At 42.1% G+C, this 22790-nt stretch overlaps 2 protein-coding genes across 3 annotated transcripts in view; one reads left to right on the forward strand and one right to left on the reverse strand.

Moving 5' to 3' along the window:
• LOC139182962 (antigen WC1.1-like) overlaps positions 1 to 22790 on the reverse strand; it is a gene marked incomplete in the record, with an annotated part of 771738 nt that overhangs the window by 244526 nt on the left and 504422 nt on the right.
• LOC139182967 (antigen WC1.1-like) lies at positions 3410 to 21753 on the forward strand. 2 transcript variants are annotated; one of them, XM_070788663.1, is made up of 4 exons: positions 3410 to 3568; positions 17247 to 17339; positions 19180 to 19494; positions 19751 to 21753. In XM_070788663.1, the coding sequence occupies exons 1-4, from the start codon at positions 3496 to 3498 to the stop codon at positions 19879 to 19881; spliced, it is 612 nt and encodes a 203-aa protein (XP_070644764.1). In that variant the 5' UTR covers positions 3410 to 3495; the 3' UTR covers positions 19882 to 21753. The 2 variants fall into 2 exon arrangements, with proteins under 2 accessions (XP_070644764.1, XP_070644765.1); XM_070788664.1 differs by having other exon boundaries at positions 19180 to 21753.

Raw genomic sequence — 22790 nt, forward strand, 5'->3', positions numbered from 1 at the left:
TGTGTGTGTGTGTGTATGTGTGTGTGTGTGTGTGTGTGTGTGTGTGTGTTAGTCACTCAGTAATGACTAACTCTTTTCGACTCAATGGACGGTAGCCCTTCCAGGCTCCTCTGCCTATGGGATTTCCCAGGCAAGAATATTGAAGTGGGTTGCCATTTCCTTCTCCAGAGGATCTTCCTGACCCAGGGATCGAACTAAGATCTGTATTGCAGGCAGATTCTTTACCATCTGAGTCATCAGGAAGGCAAGATAACAGTAGTACATAATACTGCTACTATGTACTACTGTTATTGTCTGGAAAATTCCATGGACAGAGGAAGCTGGTGGGCTACAGTCCATGGGGTTGCAGAATCGGCCATGACTGAGCAAATCAGCATCAGCGCATGTACTACTGTGAACTAGTGTTGTAATATCACATGCTAATGCCAACTCACCTAGTCCTCACCAAAACTCAGTAATCTAGGCATGATCACAACCCTCCTTTTACTAATCAGAGAGTGTAAGAACCCTGTTCAAGGTCCACACATGGCATGCAGCTAAACTGTGAGTCAAGACCAGGCAGTCTGGCTCCCCAGTCTGTTCTCCTCACCCCTGCCTTCCACTCTCTCAAGTTCACTGTGGACACAGCTGGGTTAGTGTCCTCTCTAAAACTTTCCTTCTCAAATCTTTTTTTTTTTTTTTTTTAACTTTACATAATTGTATTAGTTTTGCCAAATATCAAAATGAGAATGAGATTGGACATTGAGATTTTCTTATGTGTCACAGAAGAAGTAACTTCTTCCAAGGGTGAGTTGGTCCATGTTGACCCTGCACCCCCAGCTCTGGGGTAGAGGGTGCTGCCTGGGAACAGCCTGCCAGCCCTGAGTTAGCCCCTCCTTTCCAGCCCCTCCTTCCCTACAACAGAGTCTGGAACCCTCAACAGTGTCTTACCTGTGAGATCTCAATCCCAAGGTGAGTGAGACCGTGTGTACCTTGTTCACTAAATGCATCTGTGTGTCATCCCGTGGGAGGGATACTCAACCCCAGAAAGCACGTCCTGTGTTCTAGGTGGCTGTCCCGTGGTTTCTGGTGATGCTGTGGAGTCCATAACTGGGTAAGGAATGATGACTTTGGGCCCAGAGGGAGTAGAGCATCAATTCTAAGTAACTGAGCAGATCTTGGTCCTTCTCCAGCCCCTGACTTTAAATTTTGGTTTTGATATTTATAATCAGTTTTTATCATTGATGTGTTAAAGGTCCAGATATAGGAGATGGGGCTCAGGTACAGTCACTGGGCTTGAGAGTGAGAGGACCAGATGACAAGGAAGTGAATCTTGTATAAATAATGGGTAAATATTAACATACTTAGAGGGAGGAAAGCTTGTGTTTAATTATCTTTTCTTCTGAGTCTCAAGAAGAAAGGATGGGTATTACAGGACAGAGAAGCTGTGTCTGCGGGCCAGGATGAGGGTCCTTCTGGTGTGGGATGTGGCAGGGCTGTTAAATGGCCAGCAGCTGCCTGGGTGTTGGCCAGGCTGAGACATTAAGGTGGGCATGTGTGTGTGGCTCATGAAGCTGTCTCTGAGCTCTGGTGGGGACCCTGGGGCCTGTGTGTCACAGATGCTTCCTTCCACGTCTGTGCTGAAAAGGAAGAGTCAGGATGAGGGGGCCTCAGTCTGGGGTGTTGTTTGGACCACAGGGCTGCATCATGGGAATCTTGAGCCTGAGGGGGCATGAGGAAAGGGGGGGCAGCACATTAGTGACCTTGAATTTTGATGAGGGAGCTCTCTCTTGCATCTCTTATGGTCCTTCTCTGTTCTATACTCATCCCAGGATTACTTTCTGGGAAGCATCTGAGAGCTTCTCTGATCAGTGGAAACAAAACAAGGCATCAGTGGCTATACTGGACATCAGTCCCTTCTGCTTGTATCTGTCCCATCAACCCACCTGGGATTCCATTCTTGCCGCCACCTTTCTTCTTAAATGCAAAACTGAGGAGGTGGGGTCAACTGATGGTTCCAGGAAGCAAGAACCCCTTCTATTCTCTGCTTCACTTGCCCCTTCTTTCCCCATCACATGCAGCTATCATGTATAAGAAGACTTTCTATTTCCCCTTCTGTCTGGAGCTGTTGCCTTAAATTACATTTTGCATCGTTGTAGTTATGGTTTATAATACAAATGTATTCTGAATCTTATCAAACCATACTCTCAGCTTATGAGGGGGATAAATGTGAAGTTTAGAAAACTTTAGTCTTTATAAACTGTAATTTTCTTGTTGTTGTTTAGTTCCTTAGTTGTGTCTGACTCTCTTCAATGCGATGGACTGCATTGGACATGAAAGGACCACCAGGCCCTTCTGTCCACAGAATTCTCCAGGCAAGAACACTGGAGTGGGTTGCCATTTCCTTATCCAGGGGATCTTCCTGACCCAGGGATCAAACCCACATCTCCTGCTTTGCGGGCGGATTCTTTACTGCTGAGCCATCAGGGAAGCTCCGTGCTTTCTTCTAGAGATCCCTGCTACAATTTTGGAAGACTAGAGTTCAGTGATGATTCCTCCTCTCTTTGTTTCCTTTAACAGCAATCTGTTTCTCTCCATAAACATTTTTTGGTGAATAGCTGAAAGAGATACTTCACATAAAATGAAATGCAATAAAGGGACAGAGATTTAACATGTCTGAACGTCCCTATAGGGAACCCGCCTGCCAATGCAGGAGACACAGGTGACATGGTTTTGATCCTAGAGTCAGAAAGATCCCTTTAGAAGGAAATAGCCACTGACTCCAGTACTCTTGCCTGGAAAATCTGTTGGACAGAGGAGGCTGGCGAGCTACAGTGCAGGGGTTGCAAAGAGTCAGACACGACTGAGCAAGCAGGCACGTGCTCCAGGACCCAATCACCAGATCATTCTGAGAAGGGGGAAAAGACCTGCAATCTCATCCCCCCAACTTGATGGGTCTCACTTCATGCCTCCACAGTCACCTGTGAATTCATGTACTCCTGGCCCTCATTTTCTGCTGACCTGATAAATATTGTATTTCAAAACTTCTTGTAGGTCTCTGCTTCCACCCTGAGCTCAGTGCTGGGGAAAATCATTACTTGATTGTACAAAAGATATTCTCCATGGGTCAACAGATCCCACACCCAGACCCTGTGAGATCTTACAGTCTGCAGATGTCGACCAGGGTGATTAGGAGAGAGAAAGGCACTCATGGTTTTTGATGCATCTTTTCTATCCCAGTCCCGGTCATGGGACCTGGCTCCCAGGACCACGGAAGCAGGAGGTCAAAGGACTGTGCTGCTCATATAAGGAGATGTGGAAGATTCAGAAGCTCATTGGTGTTCAGAAAGGGGCAGATGCAGCCTCCGATAGTGGCTGAAATGGTGAAAGGTGTTGCTATTGGCTCTCAGGAGGGAGGGTGTAAGGGGTGGTCTATATAGACCCAGTCAGCATCCTGATGCTCCTCACAGGCTTATCCTGCAGCTGGGACTGTGATCTTGAGGACGTGGGGTCAGGATGGCTCTGGGCACACACCTCTCCCTGCGGGGACTCTGTGTCCTCCTCCTCGGCACCATGGTGGGTGGTCAAGGTAAGGGCTGCCCCTCTGTCCTGGGTCCACAGCAGGGAGTGGACATTGTGGTGAAAGGAAAGGTGTCTGGATCTGTGGAGCCATGGTCTCAGTATTTTTGGTCAAAAAGGAGCCACGCTGACTGTGAACACTGGTCCGTCTCCTGTGGGGGGTCCACTGGTCATAGTGGCAGATTTTACAGAGCAGTGAGGTTTGGCCTGGACCTACCTGGGTCAGCCTGAGTCCCTCCACTGTCTCCCTTGTTCTCAGGGAGCTTCTAGAAGTCCCAATGGCTCCCAGTGTGTGGAAGGTCCAGCCACTGACCTCAGCTGGGACTCTGGGCTATTCCCACACACTCCATGTGCCTGGTGTGTGAGCATTCCCGCTGGGTCCCCGTGTTTCCTGTGTCTGTGCTCCTGTAGGCTCTGTATGTGTGTGTGTGTGAAGGTAAGGAGTATGTGAGGGTGTGTGTTTGTAAGGGTATGAGGAGTATGTCTGTGAGTATGTGAGGAATGTGTGAGGGTGTGTGTATGTGAAGCTGTGTGTGTGTGTGTGTAAATAGAATGTGTGAGTGAGGGTGTGAAGAGTGTGTGTGTTTGTGGAGTGTGTGAGGAGTGTGTGAGGGTGTGTGATGTGTGTGTGTGTGTGTGTGCACATGTGTGTGTAAGGGGTGGTACAGCCTTTCTGTGTGACAGGAACAGGGCTGCTGAGCAGGGACTGAGTCCGTTGGTCTGTGAAGCACACAGGGTGTCCACAGGGCTGGGTGTCATGCCGCTGCATGTGACCAGATCAGAGATAATAGTGCACCTGCCTGCCTCTCTCTGGCTCCTGTCCCCCATCCCCTGGGCTCCCCTCTGCTTGTTGCCCTGTCTGCCCAGCACTGGGCTCTATGAGAGGCTCTGCTTGCTGGCCTCACCTGTTCCCACCAGGTGTTCATTGTGGAGCAGAGGAGCCTGCAGCCAGGAGAGGGGACCTTTTGTCTGTAGAGATCAGTTGAAGCACAGCCTCAGGTGTATAAGTTCCCAAGTCGCTGCCCCGGTCCCTGTGATATTTCCTGATGTGCTGCGGCATGGGACGGTCCCTTCCCCTCCCAGGATCTGCTATGACTCTGTAGGGAGCACTTTCTCTCGTGCCCTCTCCTGTCCCTCCCTGGATCTGCTTTCCACTGAGTGAGGGTAGAATGTGTTAATCTTTCTTCATGGTCTGCAGGGTTTCCTTGGACAAATCTGCTGATCTCCTTATGGGAGTCCTCTTGGGTGACAGAATTTTTTCTTCTCTTTAGACCTTTAGAATTCTTTGTCTTAGCATTTGGACAGTTAACTCTGTGAGTCTTAGAAAAGGTTGCTTTGGATTGAAATTTTGGGGTGACTTATTAGCTTCTTGAACTTAGATGTCCAGATCTTTCCCTAGGTTTGGGAAATTCTCAGCCTGTGTTTTCTCCTTTCTGTTTTAATTATTTATTTTTGGCTGTGCTAGGTCTCCTTCCTTGCATACAGGACTTCTCTAGTTGTGGTAAGCAGTGCACAGACTTCTCACTGCAGTGGCTTCTCTTGCTGTAGACCACAGGCTCTAGGTGCACAGGTTTCAGTAGCTGTGGCACACTGGCTTAGTTGCTCTGCGGCATGTGGAATCTTCCTGTACCAGGGATTGAACTGATGTCCCCTGCACTGGCAGGTGGACTCTTATCCACTGCACCACCAGGAGGTCCTCAGCCCTTAATTCTTTTCTCCCTCACTTCTCCTGCCCTGACTCCGTTGCATACATTGTTCCTCTTTATGGTGTCCATAGTTCCCACTGGCTTTCTATATTCCTTTCTTTCTCTTTTTGCTTCTCTGCGTGGATACTTTCAACTGATCTTTCTTCTAACTCATTGATTCTTTTTTCTTTTTCTTTCCCTCGGTCAAGTCTGTTGTTGAATCTCTGTATTGAACTTTTAAGATTACTCATTATATTGTGTGGATGCTAAGTCACCTCAGTCATGTCTGACTCTTTGTGACCCTATGGACTGTAGACTCTTCGGTCCATGGGATTCTTCAGGGAAGAACACTGGAGTGGGTTGCCATGCCCTCCTCCAGGGGATCTTCTGGACTCAGGGATTGAACCCGAGTCTCTTACATCTCCTGCATTTGCAGGTGGCTTCTTTACCACTAGTGCCAACTGGGAAGCCCATTCATTTATTATTCAGTTTCAAAATATCTAGTTAGTTCTTTTTTAAAAAAATATTTTATATATCTTTATTGTTCTTATTTTATTTGCATTGTTTTATTGGTATCATTAAATATTTGAGTTATCTTGTAACACTCTAATCATCTTTTGAAGTATTATTTTGAATTCTTCATCAGGTAATTCCTGGATCTCCATTACTTTGAGCTGGTTACAGGAGGTTTTTTTTTTTTTTTTTTTAATAGTTCTGTTATTTTTTTTCTTTTTATTTTATTTTTTAACTTTACAATATTGTATTGGTTTTGCCGTATATCAACATGAATCCTCCATAGGTATATATGTGTTCCCCATCCTGAACCCTCCTCCCTCCTCTCTCCCCGTACCATCCCTCTGAGTCGTCCCAGTGCACCAGCCTCAAGCATCCAATATCATTCATCGAACCTGGACTGGCAACTCGTTTCATATATGATATTATTCATGTTTCAATGCCATTCTCCCAAATCATCCCACCCTCTCCCTCTCCCACAGAGTCCACAAGACTGTTCTATACATCAGTGTCTCTTTTGCTGTCTCGTATACAAGGTTATTGTTACCATCTTTCTAAATTCCACATATATGCATTAGTATACTGTATTGGTGTTTTTCTTTCTGGCTTACTTCACTCTGTACAATAGGCTCCAGTTTCATCCACCTCATTAGAACTGATTCAAATGTATTCTTTTTAATGGCTGAGTAATACTCCATTGTGTATATGTACCACAGCTTTCTTATCCATTCATCTGCTGATGGACATCTAGGTTGCTTCCATGTCCTGGCTATTATAAACAGTGCTGTGATGAACATTGGGGTACATGTGTCTCTTTCAATTCTGGTTTCCTCAGTGTGTATGCCCAACAGTGGGATTGCTGGATCATAAGGCAGTTCTATTTTCAGTTTTTTAAGGAATCTCCACACTGTTCTCCTCTGCACTTTCTGCCATAAGGGTGGTGTCATCTGCATATCTGAGGTTATTGATATTTCTCCTAGCAATCTTGATTCCAGCTTGTGTTTCTTCCAGTCCAGCGTTTCTCATGATGTACTCTGCATATAAGTTAAATAAACAGGGTGACAATATACAGCCTTGATGAACTCCATTTCCTATTTGGAACCAGTCTGTTGTTCCATGTCCAGTTCTAACTGTTGCTTTATGACCTGCGTACAGATTTCTCAAGAGGCAGGTCAGGTGGTCTGGTATTCCCATCTCCTTCAGAATTTTCCACAGTTTATTGTGATCCACAGAGTCAAAGGCTTTGGCATAGTCAATAAAGCAGAAATAGATGTTTTTCTGGAACTCTCTTGCTTTTTCTATGATCCAGCGGATCTGATCTGATCTGACACTGTTCTCCATAGTGGCTGTGCTAGTTTGCATTCCCAAGAACAGTGTAAGAGGGTTCCCTTTTCTCCACACCCTCTCCAGCATTTATTGCTTGTAGTCTTTTGGATAGCAGCCATTCTGACTGGCGTGAAATGGTACCTCATAGTGATTTTGATTTGTATTTCTCTGATAATGAGTGATGCTGAGCATCTTTTCATGCGTTTGTTAGCCATCTGTATGTCTTCTTTGGAGAAATGTCTATTTAATTCTTTGGCCCACTTTTTGATTGGGTCATTTATTTTTCTGAAATTGAGCTGTAGGGGTTGCTTGTATATTTTTGAGATTAGTTGTTTGTCAGTTGCTTCATTTGCTATTATTTTCTCCCATTCCGAAGGCTGTCTTTTCACCTTGCTTACAGTTTCCTTTGTTGTGCAGAAGATTTTAAGTTTAATTAGGTCCCATTTGTTTATTTTTGCTTTTATTTCCAGTTTTCTGGGAGGTGGGTCATAGAGAATCCTGCTGTGATGTATGTCGGAGAGTGTTTTGCCTATGTTCTCCTCTAGGAGTTTTATAGTTTCTGGTCTTATGTTGAGATCTTTAATCCATTTTGAGTTTATTTTTGTGTATGGTGTTAGAAAGTGTTCTAGTTTCATTCTTTTACAAGTGGTTGACCAGTTTTCCCAGCACCACTTGTTAAAGAGATTGTCTTTAATCCATTGTATATTCTTGCCTCCTTTGTCAAAGATAAGGTGTCCATAGGTGCGTGGATTTATCTCTGGGTTTTCTGTTTTGTTCCATTGATCTATATTTCTGTCTTTGTGCCAGTACCATACTGTCTTGATGACTGTGGCTTTGTAGTAGAGCCTGAAGTCAGGTAGGTTGATTCCTCCAGTTCCATTCTTCTTTCTCAAGATCACTTTGGCTATTCGAGGTTTTTTTGTATTTCCATACAAATTGTGAAATTATTTGTTCTAATTCTGTGAAGAATTCTGTTGGTAACTTGATAGGGATTGCATTGAATCTATAGATTGCTTTGGGTAGTATACTCATTTTCACTATATTGATTCTTCCCATCCATGAACATGGTATATTTCTCCATCTACTAGTGTCCTCTTTGATTTCTTTCACCAGTGTTTTATAGTTTTCTATATATAGGTCTTTAGTTTCTTTAGGTAGGTATATTCCTAAGTATTTTATTCTTTTCGTTGCAATGGTGAATGGAATTGTTTCCTTAATTTCTCTTTCTATTTTGTCATTATTAGTGTATAGGAATGCAAGGGATTTCTGTGTGTTGATTTTATATCCTGCAACTTTACTATATTCATTGATTAGTTCTAGTAATTTACTGGTGGAGTCTTTAGGATTTTCTATGTAGAGGATCATGTTATCTGCAGACAGTGAGAATTTTACTTCTTCTTTTCCAATTTGGATTCCTTTTATTTCTTTTTCTGCTCTGATTGCTGTGGCCAAAACTTCCAAAACTATGTTAAATAGTAGTGGTGAGAGTGGGCACCCTTGTCTTGTTCCTGACTTTAGGGGAAATGCTTTCAGTTTTTCACCATTGAGGATAATGTTTGCTGTGGGTTTGTCATATATAGCTTTTATTATGTTGAGGTATGTTCCTTCTATTCCTGCTTTCTGGAGAGTTTTTATCATAAATGGATGTTGAATTCTGTCAAAGGCTTTCTCTGCATCTATTGAGATAATCATATGGTTTTTATTTTTCAGTTTGTTACTGTGGTGTATTACATCGATTGATTTGCAGATATTGAAGAATCCTTGCATCCCTGGGATAAAGCCCACTTGGTCATGGTGTATGATCTTTTTAATGTGTTGTTGGATTCTGGTTGCTAGAATTTTGTTAAGGGTTTTGTATCTATGTTTATCAGTGATATTGGCCTGTAGTTTTCTTTTTTTGTGGCATCTTTGTCAGGTTTTGGGATCAGGGTGATGGTGGCTTCATAGAATGGGTTTGGAAGTTTACCTTCCTCTGCAATTTTCTGGAAGAGTTTGAGTAGGATAAGTGTTAGCTCTTCTCTAAATTTTTGGTAGAATTTAGCTGTGAAGCCATCTGGACCTGGGCTTTTATTTGCTGGAAGATTTCTGATCACAGTTTCAATTTCCGTGCTTGTGATGGGTCTGTTAAGATTTTCTATTTCTTCCTGGTCCAGTTTTGGAAAGTTGTACTTTTCTAAGAATTTGTCCATTTCTTCCACGTTGTCCATTTTATTGGCATATAATTGCTGATGGTAGTCTCTTATGATCCTTTGTATTTCTGTGTTGTCTGTTGTGATCTCTCCATTTTCATTTCTAATTTTATTGATTTGATTTTTCTCCCTTTGTTTCTTATGAGTCTGGCTAATGGTTTGTCAATTTTATTTATCCTTTCAAAGAACCAGCTTTTGGCTTTGTTGATTTTTGCTATGGTTTCTTTAGTTTCTTTTGCATTTATTTCTGCCCTAATTTTTAAGATTTCTTTCCTTCTACTAACCCTGGGCTTCTTCATTTCTTCCTTTTCTAGTTGCTTTAGGTGTAGAGTTAGGTTATTTATTTGACTTTTTTCTTGTTTCTTGAGGTATGCCTGTATTGCTATGAACTTTCCCCTTAGGACTGCTTTTACAGTGTCCTGCCGGGGTCCAGCCCCAGCTGATCCAGGGTATTCGAAGGAGAGACGGCCTAGGCAACTATTTATATGCTAATTAGAGATGTAAAGAGTAATAGAATGAGGATAGCTCAGTAGGAAAATTCAGTGGAGAAAAGAGGCTGAGTAGCTTGGTTTACGCAGAAAATCAATATAACCCGTGACACCAGGTTAGCCCTGACCACGGAGGCCGCAGGCGCCCTCTCGAATAGCAGAAGGTGCCCCACCTTAGACACCTTCTCGAGTGGGTCTTAGAAGCCCAGGCAAATAAATGGCCGCAGAGGACCTCCGTGCTCCAGACGGAGACTTCAGCCAGAAGTTAAAGGGAAGAATGACATGGGGAGACCAAGCGTTGGTGAGCAAGGCCCGTAGCTTTATTTTCAACAGGGGTTTTTATACCCTAAGTTACACATAGAGGATAATAGGGGATGCAAAGTCAGCAGTTTTTGATCCTTATCAAAAACCAGGGGTTCCTTTCCTGCAAATTTATCATATACAAATGGTTTAGGTGATTTACATCATCTTCTGGCCAGAAGACCTATTAACATTTTATGACTCTTGACAAGGACTTATCAACAAAGACTTATTTTCTCTATGAGTAATTATTTTAAGGTTTGGTGCCATCTTCCGAAGATAAAATTGCATTCCTATAGGGTGGATGTGTAATGGGTTTACAACAAAGGAAAGAATTTATTACCTTAAGGGTCTAAAGTTACTAACACCAAGGCCACTACTTATTTTTTCTATATACCAACTATTAATTAATACATATTCAAGGATACAATTCAGGGGATGTGAAAACTTGGCAGCAAGCATTGGCTCATCAATGAAATCTTTTACTAGTTTTATTCTGACAGTTTCTAACTCTCTAAGAGGCTCTAAGCTATTTGAATATCTTAAGCTTCCTGTGTCTCTCGAGGCTGGGAGACTGTAAACAATCGTATGCATAGCTGTGGGAGTCCGGGTAAACTTGTCAGGCGAGTTAGAGAGCCATCTGAGGGGTTTGGATTTAAACACTCCTTATTGCCCAGGAACTTTATTAATTGGAGCTGTAAGTTAACTCTTTGACAGAGAGAGCAAGATGGTGGTGGGGGACAGCCCCCAGTAAAGTCAGAGGTGAGAGCACAAAGCAATAAAGTAGGCAGACTCTGGTTTTTTGGGGGGTAGATGCTCGAGAATATCCAGGGGGACTCCTGAGGCTCGATCCCGCCTTTGCCTATGCCAAGCTTCCTTCCTCATGACCTTTGTCACGAGTGGAATGCCTCACCGGCTCCTGGCAGTGTCCCACAGGTTTTGGGTTGTTGTGTTTTCATTTTCATTCATTTCTATGCAAATTTTGATTTCTTTTTTGATTTCTTCTGTGATTTGTTGGTTATTCAGCAGTTTGTTGTTTAGCCTCCATATGTTGGAATTTTTAATAGTTTTTCTCCTGTAATTGAGATCTAATCTTACTGCATTGTGGTCAGAAAAGGTGCTTGGAATGCTTTCAGTTTTTTTTGAATTTACCAAGGCTAGATTTATGGCCCAGGATGTGATCTATCCTGGAGAAGGTTCCATGTGCGCTTGAGAAAAAAGTGAAATTCATTGTTTTGGGGTGAAATGTCCTATAGATATCAATTAGGTCTAACTGGTCTATTGTATCATTTAAAGTTTGTGTTTCCTTGTTAATTTTATGTTTAGTTGATCTATACATAGGTGTGAGTGGGGTATTAAAGTCTCCCACTATTATTGTGTTATTGTTAATTTCCCCTTTCATACTTGTTAGTATATGTCTTACATATACATGTTGGGTGCATATATAATTGTTATATCTTCTTCTTCTTGGGTTGATCCTTTGATCATTATTTAGTGACCCTCTTTGTCTCTTTTCACAGCCTTTGTTTTAAAGTCTATTTTATCTGATATGAGTATTGCTACTCCTGCTTTCTTTTGGTCTCTATTTTCATGGAAAATCTTTTTCCAGCCCTTCACTTTCAGTCTGTATGTGTCCCATTTTGAGGTGGGTCTCTTGTAGACAACAAATATAGGGGTCTTGTTTTTGTATCCATTCAACCAGTCTTTGTCTTTTGTTTGGGGCATTCAACCCATTTACGTTTAAGGTAATTATTGATAAGTATGATCCCATTGCCATTTACTTTATTGTTTTGGGTTCGAATTTATACACCCTCTTTGTGTTTCCTGTCTAGAGAATATCCTTTAGTATTTGTTGGAGAGCTGGTTTGGTGGTGCTGAATTCTCTCAGCTTTTGCTTATCTGAAAAGCTTTTGATTTCTCCTTCATATTTGAATGAGATCCTTGCTGGGTACAGTAATCTGGGCTGTAGGTTATTTTCTTTCATCGATTTAAGTATGTCTTGCCATTCCCTCCTGGCTTGAAGAGTTTCTATTGAAAGATCAGCTGTTATCCTTATGGAAATTCCCTTATGTGTTATTTGTTGTTTTTCCCTTGCTGCTTTTAATATTTGATCTTTGTTAACTTGATTAATATGTATCTTGGGGTGTTTCACCTTGGGTTTATCCTATTTGGGACTCTCTGGGTTTCTTGGACTTGGGTGATAATTTCCTTCCCCATTTTAGGGAAGTTTTCAACTATTATCTCCTCAAGTATTTTCTCATGGTCTTTCTTTTTGTCTTCTTCTTCTGGGATGCATATGATTCGAATGTTGTAGCATTTAATATTGTCCTGGAAGTCTCTGAGATTGTCCTCATTTCTTTTAATTCGTTTTTCTTTTTTCCTCTCTGATTCATTTATTTCTACCATTCTATCTTCTAATTCACTAATTCTATCTTCTGCCTCTGTTATTCTACTATTTGTTGCCTCCAGAGTGTTTTTGATCTCATTTATTGCATTATTCATTATATATTGACTCTTTTTTATTTCTTCTAGGTCTTTATTAAACCTTTCTTGCATCTTCTCAATCCTTGTCTCCAGGCTATTTATCTGTGATTTCATTTTGCTTTCGAGATTTTGGATCATTTTCACTATCATTATTTGGAATTCTTTATCAGGTAGATTCCCTAGCTCTTCCTCTTTTGTTTGGTTTGGTAGGCATTTATCCTGTTCCTTTACCTGCTGGGTATTCCTCTGTCTCTTCATCTTGTTTGTATTGCTGAGTTTGGGGTGTCCTTTCTGTATTCAGTCAGTTTGTGGAGTTCTCTTTATTGTGGAGTTTCCTCGCTGTGTGTGGGTTTGTACAGGTGGCTTGTCAAGGTTTCTTGGTTAGGGAAGCTTGTGTCGGTGTTCTAGTGGATGGAGCTGGATTTCTTCTCTCTGGAGTGCAATGAAGTGTCCAGTAATGAGTTATGAGATGTCTATGGTTTTGTAGTATCTTTGGGCAGCCTGTATATTGGAGCTCAGGGCTGTGTTTTTGTGTTGCTGGAGAATTTGCGTGGTATGTCTTGCTCTGGAGCTTGTTGGCCCTTGTGTGGTGCTTGGTTTCAGTGTAGGTATGGAGGTGTTTGATGAGCTCCCGTCAATTAATGTTCCCTGGAGTCAGGAGTTCCCTGGAGTCAGGATTTGGACTTAAGCCTCCTGCTTCCGGTTTTCAGTCTTTTTTTCCAGTAGTCTCAAAACTTCTCCTTCTATATGACACCATTGATAAAACATCTAGGTTAAAGATGAAAAGTTTATCCACAGTGAGGGACACACAGAGAGTTACATGGAGAAGAGAAGAGGGAGGAGGGAGTTAGAGGTGACCCAAATGAGATGAGGTGGAATCAATAGAGGAGAGAGCAGGCTAGCCAGTAATCACTTCCTTATGTGCACTCCACAACTGGACTGCTCAGAGATGTTCACGGAGTTATACAGAGAAGAGAAGAGGGAGGAAGGAGACAGAGGTGTCCAGGAAGATAAAAGGGGGGAATGAAAAGGAGAGAGACAGATCCAGCCAGTAGTCAGTTCCCTGTGTTCTCCACCTTCTGGAACACACAGAAATTCACAGAGTTGGGCAGAGCAGAGAGGGGTTGGGGAAGAGACACAGGCGACCTGGTGGAGAAAAAGGAGAGTCCAAAGGGCAGAGAGCAGTCAAGCCAGTAATCTTTCTCCCAAGTAAAAATGGGTACTGAAGATTGGGTTATTAAAAGTACAAAATTGATAAAATATACCAAAAAGCAAAATTTAAAAATCTAGAGTAGAGTTTGGAATTTCAAAAATACAATGTTAAAGAAAAGAAGAAAAAGAAAGAGAAAAAAAAAGTCACAAAAATTATTAAATATAGGTACAAAATTGATAACAAATACCAAAAAGCAAAAATTCAAAATCTCCTTATGAAGACAATAGGCTGCTTTTCTGGATGCCTGATGTCCCCTGCCAGCATTCAGAAGTTGTTTTGTGAAATTTACTCGGTGTTTAAATGTTCTTTTGATGAATTTGTGGGGGAGAAAGTGGTGTCCCTGTCCTATTCCTCCACCATCCCAGAACAAGTTTCCCAGGAGGTTTACTGTATTCCTTTGGTGGGATTTTGCTTCTCTGATTCTTTTTGATGTCTTATTCTCTTGTAGATGTCTGCACATTTAAAAAAGCAGTCATCTGTACCAGAGTCTATATTATGATTTCAGTAGGGAAAGCCTTTCACCTCTGGGTAGGGGAACACTGGAATGTTCAGCAGGGTGCCAAAAGCAGAGGCATAAGGTGGCACTGGGTCTGAGAGGACATGAGATCCGTTTGGCTCAGGCTGCTGATGTCCACAGCATTGACAACTGTGTGGTGTTTTGCAAGTGTTGCAGGGGGCTTGCCGTCACTGGAATGGTTGTTGGTATCCTCAATAGTGCCTCTGGCTCCAAAGCCTAGAAATCATGACCAGCAGTGGTGGTGGCCAGAGCCAATGGTGTGCACACATTAGGCTTTAAGGGCCTGTTGCAGGTGCCTCTGTGGGGGGAGATGATGGTTGCAGGTGCTCAGGTTGTGAGAAGGCCTAGGAAGGCAGCAAAGACTGAGACCAACAATGGTTCATTGCTCAAACTCATGTCCATTGAGTTGGTGATGCTATCTGACCATCTGATCCTGTGCTGCTCTTCTCCTTGTCCTTCAGTCTTCCCCAGCATCAGGGTCTTTTCCAACGAGTCAGCTCTTTGCACCAGGTGGCCAAAGTATTGGACCTTCAGCCTCAGCATCCGTCTTTCAATCAATATTCAGGGTTGATTCCCTTTAGGATTGACTGGTTTGATCTCCTTGCTGTCCAAAGAACTCTCAAGAGTCTTCTCTAGCACCACAGTTCAAAAGCATCCATTCTTCGGTGCTCAGCCTTATTTATGGTCCAACTCTCACATCCATACATAACTGACTACTGGAAACAATCATCTGTGCTGTTATTAATTCTTTCAGGGGTAAAATCTGCTGCATCTGTCTGTAGAGCAGGTCACTGTGGACTGTGATTTCTCCTGCCATGTGGTTGCTATTGGTCCTTTGCTCTTCTTTCTTATGCCTAGCCATCTCTATAAGACTGGCTCAGCTTTGCAGGTCTGCGTGAAGTGAACCTGAAGCAGGACTTTCATATGGTGCCCCCAAAGGCTAGGGACACTGGTTACTCAGTCTGCTCTTACTCTCCTGGTGAGAGAAACTCTGAGTGATGCTGGTTTGAAGGATGGAATGATGCCACCAAAATGACAGTGTCTTGGCATGGTCAAACTTCTTAGAGTACTCCAGATCTTTCTGGAGCTGTTTTTATTACTGATCACTGTCTACCTTTTGGTCTTTTTTAAAAGAGGATGGAGGCTGCTGTTTCCTACATCAGCATTTTGGTAATGGCACATTTGAGGTCTTTATTCCTTGAGAGACTGGTTTTGAGTGTAGAATTTTAGATTGGCAATTTTTTTTTTCCTTTCAATAAATTAAAAGTTTCAATCTACTCTACCCTGGCATCTCTTTTTGTTCTTGGGGATTTAGATGTTAGTATAGGTGTTTATCAATTTTATATATCTAATCTTTATCTCAGTGTTTTTCTATTTGTCAGTGTTTTTCTATTTGTCAGTGTTCTGCTGTTATTGTCCATTTTAGTAAAAGTAAGCTAGGTTCAGGTCAGTTCAGTTCAGTTGCTCAGTCGTGTCCAACTCTTTGTGACCCCATGAATCACAGCACGCCAGGCCTCCCTGTCCATCATCATGTCCCGGAGTTCACTCAAACTCACGTCCATCAAGTGGGTGATGCCATCCAACCATCTCATCCTCTGTCGTCCCCTTTTCTTCCTGCCCCCAATCACTCCCAGAATCAGAGTCTTTTCCAATGAGTCAACTCTTCGCATGAGGTGGCCAAAGTACTGGAGTTTCAGCTTTAGCATCATTCCTTCCAAAGAACACCCAGGGCTGATCTCCTTTAGAATGGTCTGGTTAGATCTCCTTGCAGTCCAAGGAACTCTCAACAGTCCTCTCCAACACCACAGTTCAAAAGCATCAATTCTTTGGCACTCAGCTTTCTTCACAGTCCAACTCTCACATCCATACATGACCACAGAAAAAACCATAGCCTTGACTAGATGGACCTTTGTTGGCAAAGTAATGTCTCTGCTTTTCAATATGCTATCTAGGTTGGTCATAACTTTCCTTCCAAGGAGTAAGTGTCTTTTAATTTCATGGCTGCAGTCACCATCTGCAGTGATTTTGGAGCCCCCCAAAATAAAGTCTGACACTGTTTCCACTGTTTCCCCATCTATTTCCCATGAAATGATGGGACCAGATGCCATGATCTTAGTTCCTGAATGTTGAGCTTTAAGCCATCTTTTTCACTCTCCTCTTTCACTTTCATCAAGAGGCTTTTTAGTTCCTCTTCACTTTCTGCCATAAGGGTGGTGTCATCTGCATATCTGAGGTGATTGACATTTCTCCTGGCAATCTTGATTCCAGCTTGTGCTTCATCCAGCCCAGCGTTTCTCCACAAAAAGTGCTTAATTCCACAAGCACTTTAATCATGGCTATTTAAATTCTCTGTCAGATAACTCTAGCAGCTGAAAACCCTGGGAAATTCTTTCCAGTATCTCCTTTTTCCTTTCTGTTTTTCATGAGATCTATTTTATATGTGTTTGTTTTAAAGATAGATATTGAAGAAATTGTAGAACTCCTTCAGAAAGAATTTTGTTTTGCTTCTACTTAGGTGTAGATTTGGGCTTCCTGGTGGATTAGATGGTAAAGCATCAAAGCTGGAGACGTGGGTTACATCCCTGGGTTTGGAAGATCCCCTAGAGGAGGGTGTGGCAACCCACTCCAGTATTCTTGCCTGGAGAATCAGCATGGACAGAGGGGCCTGGAGGGCTACAGTCCATAGGGTTGCAAAGAGTCAGACAAGACTGAGTGACTAAGCACAGCTCAGGGATAGATTTAGCGACAAAACATCTTACTTAACTCATTCTTACAGCAACACTTGGGTTAAAACAGAAATTGTGGTACTGTCAGAAGCAGAACTCTCCTTGGAGAAGGTGAACACTAAGATTATGATAACTTTACTACTGGGTCACAACTTTCATCTTAGGCTCCATCACTAGGTCATTATTTCCTTTAACAGTTTCTTATTATTCAACCCTTCCAGACTTCTGATCATTGCTGTTTCTGCAGGAAATCACACCCAGGTGCTGCTGAAGTGCAACGACTCCGTATCTGAACCAGCAGGCTCTGCGGCCTCAGAGGAGAGCGTCCCCTACTGCCCAGGTAAGGGTCCCACAGGACAGAAGACCCTTCTCAACCCCTGGGGTCACCGCCCGATTGTCCCATTTCTCCTTCCTCAGACGGCAGACAGCTCCGCCTGGTGGACGGAGGAGTTCTCTGCGCCGGGAGAGTGGAAATTCTTGACCAGGGCTCCTGGGGCACCATCTGTGATGATGGCTGGGACCTGGCTGATGCCCGCGTGGTGTGCAGGTAGCTGGGCTGTGGAGAAGCCCTCAATGCCACAGGGTCTGCTCACTCTGGGGCAGGATCAGGGCCCATCTGGCTGGACGACCTGAACTGCATAGGAAAGGAGTCCCACGTGTGGAGGTGCAGGACGCCGGGGTCATCTGCTCACGTCTGCGCTGCACACTGTCCACAGGCTGGGAGAGGGGTGGGGCCCTGGAGGAAGGGGGTCTGAGTCCTGAGGGAGAGATGCTGAAAGGACCAGAGAAGGAGGCTTCCTTCCATGGAGCCTGTCTTTCCAGAAGATATGAAGATGAGGTGCTTTCACTTCCTTCTGCAGCAGCTGAGATTCTGGTCCTTTCTTTTCAGCAGTGTTTCCTGGCAGAGCCTTTTCTCACAGGTTTTCTTGAAAGCAGGGCTCTCTCTCCAGTTACATACAAAAAATTTAAACCCACAGTACTAGTTTTCATTTGCTTAGGTAACAACATACCAACTAGTGGTTTAAAACAGTATGTGTTTACTGCCTTACTCTGCTTTTGAACTGTGGTGTTGGAGAAGACTCTTGAGAGTCCCTTGGACTGCAAGGAGATCCAACCAGTCCATTGTGAAGGAGATCAGCCCTGGGATTTCTTTGGAAGGAATGATGCTAAAGCTGAAACTCCGGTACTTTGGCCACCTCATGCGAAGAGTTGACTCATTGGAAAAGACTCTGATGCTGGGAGGGATTGGGGGCAGGAGGAGAAGGGGACGACAGAGGATGAGATGGCTGGATGGCATCACTGACTCGATGGATGTGAGTCTGAGTGAACTCCGGGAGTTGGTGATGGACAGGGAAGCCTGGTGTGCTGCGATTCATGGGGTCGCAAAGAGTCAGACACAACTGAGAGACTGATCTGATCTGATCTGTAGCTTAGATGTCCAGCATGGATCTCACTGGGCTGGGATCAAGGCTTTAGCAGTGCTGCATCACTTTTGCGGCTTTAGGGATGAATCTGTTTCTTGTCTTTTCAAGCTTCTAGAAACTGCCTACATTCTTTGGTTCATAGCCCCCTTCATCCATTTTCAGATCAGCAATGCTGCCTGTCTTCAACCATTATCCAGAGTCACATCCCTCTCTCTAACCAGAGCTAAGAAAAGTATTCTACTTTTAAAGACAGTGGGTCTAAGGATGTGGTTAGACTCAGCTCACATTGTTAATACAATATTCTAGCTTAAACTCACCATCCCACGGTCCTTACCTTAATCACATTTGTAAATCCCTCTTGTCAGATATGGTAACAGATTCACAAGTTGCAGAGATTGGGATGTGGACATTCTGGGGTTAATTATTCTGCCTATCTCCCCAGTATCTACATCACATCACTTTGATATACTCTAAAGATTTTGTAAAGAAGCAGGATTTAGCTTCCTTCCCTCACTAGCACCCACAAAGTTTGGTCTTCCTCTCAGTTCATTTCCACTACACCATTGTGGTAGAAATAGAAAGACAGACACAAATGGACAAAGTCAGTTAAAAGGGAGGCGATGTTAGTCTTGTCATCTAGTGGGTATCTCTTGAACAAGGTCAGAGATGAATGTTTACTATTTCTAGAAGAAAGGAAAACCTAGAACATCCAGCAAAGTTTTTACTGTGTCCTGTCTCCTCTCCTTTCAACCTTAGAGTTCCTGGCCCTCAGGATGGTGAGTGAGGACCATCAGTGTGCTGGGTGGCTGGAAGTTTTCTACAACGGGACCTGGGGCAGTGTCTGCTGCAGCCCCATGGAAGACATCACTGTGTCCATGATCTGCAGACAGCTTGGCTGTGGGGACACTGGAACCCTCAACTCTTCTGTTGGTCTCAGAGAAGGTTCTAGACCCCGATGGGTGGATGGAATCCGCTGTCAGAAAACTGACACCTCTCTCTGGCAGTGTCCTTCTGACCCTTGGAATTACACTTCATGCTCTCCAAAGGAGGAAGCCTATATTTCGTGTGCAGGTGACTCACTACATGTTTCTGTGTGTCTGTCCCAACCCTGTAGGATGCAGTGAGATTTGATATTTTAAAATCTAAGTGATATTTTAGTAATCTAAGTTTAATTTGGGTCCACAAAGATGACATTGAGTAAAAATGTTAGTCACTCAGTTGTGTCTGACCCTTTGTGACTCCATGGACTGTATAGCCTGCCAAGTTCCTCTGTCCATGGAATTCTCCAGGCAAGAATACTGGAATGGGTTGCCATTCCCTTCTCCAGGGGATCATCCTGACCTGAGGTATCAAAATCGGTTTTCCACATTGCAGTCAGATTCTTTACCGTTTGAGCCACCAGAGAAACCTAAATCAGGTAAGGATGGAACTAATTTAATTCACATATTCCAACCTTGATTGTTAAAATTTTTGAGATGTAATTCTTGTAACATTGTACTAGTCCTAAGTGTACAACATAGTATTTACGTATTTGTACATATTGCTAAATAATCAACACATGTATAGTAATATTCATCACAACATGTAGTTACAATTTTTTTTCTTATGATGAAAACTTTAAGATGTATTTTCCTACCTACTCTCAAGTATAAAATACAGGGTTAACTGTAGCCACCATGCTGTACATTACATCCTCATGACATTAATTTTAGACCTGGAAGTTTGTATCTTTTGGCTACCTTCACCCATTCCATTTTGACCACATTGACCCTCTGGAAACCACCAAACTGTTCTTTGCATCTCTGAACTCATTCTTCTGTTTTTTTTTTTTTTTTTTAATAATGCACATGTAAATAAGATTAAATGGTATTTTTCTTTCTCTATCTGACTTAGTTCATTTAGCATAAGGCCCTCAAGTTCCATCCATGTTGCAAATGGCAAGATTTTCTTCTTTTTTATGGCTGGATATATGTACATAGCAAATTTTATTTATCCATTCATCCATCAAAAAAGGCTTAATGTTGTTTGGCTATTTTAAATAATTCTGCAATGAACATTGGGTTGCACATATCTTTTTAAGTTAGTGTTTTTATTTTCTTCTGGTAAATACCCCAAAGTGAAATTACTACCTCACATGGCAGTTTTATTTTTAGGTCTGAGTTTCTATTGAGGAACCTTAATACTGTTTTCCGTGGTGGCTGCACCAATTTATCTTTCCCCCAACTGTGCACAAGCTTTCTCTTCTCGCCACAGTCTCAAAAATTCTCGTTATTTCTTGTCTTTTTGATAAAAACAACTCTGAGGTGATATCTCATTGTGGTTTTGATTTGCATTTTCCTGATGATTAGTAATGTTGTATATCTTTTCATGTACCTTTTCATGAACAACTGTATGTTTTCTTTGAAAAAGTGTCTATTCAGGTCCTCTGCCCATTTTTAAATGAGACTGTATTCTTTTGCTATTGAGTTGTATGAGTTCTTTATGTATTCCACATATTAACCCATATCAGAAATACATTTTGCATATATTTTCTCTGATACTAAAGATTGTTTTTCCATTTTTTAAAAAAATATTTTTCAGCATGATATCTTTGCCCTTTATTTATATATTTACCAACCTGCATGCCCTACTGGATCTTAGCTCCCCAAACAGAGATTTCATCTGGGCCGTGGCAGTGAAAGCACTGAGTCCTGACCACTGGACTGCCCTCTAAGTTCCTCATTTTGCTGATGGTGTCCTTTGTTGTGCAGAAGTTTTTTAGTTGTATGTCATCCCACTTAGTTAGTTTTGCTCTTGTTGCCTAATCCAAAAAGCCACCACCAAAACTGATGTCTATAACTTTTTCTTCCAGGATTTTTATGGCTGCAGGACTTATGATTAAGTCTTTGATCCATTTTGAATTAATTTCTCTGAATACTACGAGAGAGTGGTCCAGTTTTATTTTTTGCATGTAGCTGTCCAGTTTTCCCAACACCGTTTATTGAAGAGAATGTCCTTTCGGCATTGCATATTCCTAGTTCCTCTGTCAAAAATTAATTAACTGTATGTATTTGGGTTTATTTCTGGGCTCTCTATTCTATTCTGTTGATTTCTGCACCCATTTTTATACCAACACTATACTGTTTTGCTTAATACAGCTTTGAAATATAGTTTTAAATCAGGAAACATGGCACCTCCAATATTGTTCTTCTTTCTCAAGATTGCTTTGGCTATTCAGGGTCCTTTGTGGTTCCATACAAAATTTAGATTGTTTGTTCCATGTCTGTGAAAATTTCCTTTGGAATTTTGATAACTAAATCCACTATCTTTCATCAGTGTCTTAGAGTTTCATTGTACAGGACTATCACCTCTTTGGTTAAATTTGTTCCTAATAATTTATCAGTTTTTTGTTCAACTGTAAATAGAATCGTTTTCTTAACTTTTCCTTATGGCAATTTGTATCAAAATGCAACTGATTTTTGTATATAAAGTTTGTATCTTGCGACTTCACTGAGTGTATTAGTTCTAACAGATTTTGGTGGGGACTTTAGGGTTTTCTATATATAATATTATGAAATCTCCAAATAGCATCAGTTTTGCCTTTTCCTTTCAGATTTGTGTGTCCTTATTTTTTTTCCTTGCCGGATTGTTTTGGCTAGGAATACCAAAACTATGTTGAATAAAAGTGGTGATTAGGCATCTTTGTCTTGCATCTGATCTCAGAAAAAAAATATTCAGCTTTTTGCTGTTGAGTAGGAGGTTAGCTGTGAGTTTGTCATATGGTCTTTATTATATTGAGATATAATCCCTCTATATCTACTTTATAGAGGTTTTTAAAATCAGAAATGGATGTTAATGTTTTCAAATGTTTTTTCTACATCTACTGAGAGGATATGATTTTCATTTTCATTTTGTTTACTTGGTGTATCACATTGATTAATCTGTGAATATTGAACCATCCTTGCATCCTTTGGAACAAATCTCACTTGATCATCATGCATGATCCTTTGGATGCATGATTGAATTATGTTTTTTAATACTTTGTGGAGGATTTTTGTCCCTCTGTTTATCAGAGATATTTCTTGTCTGGTTTTGGTATCAGAACCTTGTTGGCCTCATAAAATGAGTTTGGCAGTGTTCTTTTCTTCTGCTTTTTGAAGAGTCTGAGAAGGTTCTACCACTTAACACCATTACACTGGGAACTGGGATTTCAACAGCAAGTGCTGAATGAAGTAAATAAATGTTGGGGGGTGACAGATATTCAAACCAAAGTGCTTATTCCCTGCAACACTTCTCTCTCTCTCTCTCTTTCCTACATACACAAACACACACACCCATTCAGATATATCTTGAATGATATGCTGGGTGTTGCCTGAGAGAATGTGGTG

Source organism: Bos indicus, chromosome 5, assembly GCF_029378745.1.
Source record: "Bos indicus isolate NIAB-ARS_2022 breed Sahiwal x Tharparkar chromosome 5, NIAB-ARS_B.indTharparkar_mat_pri_1.0, whole genome shotgun sequence".
Classification (NCBI taxonomy): Eukaryota; Metazoa; Chordata; class Mammalia; order Artiodactyla; family Bovidae; genus Bos; species Bos indicus.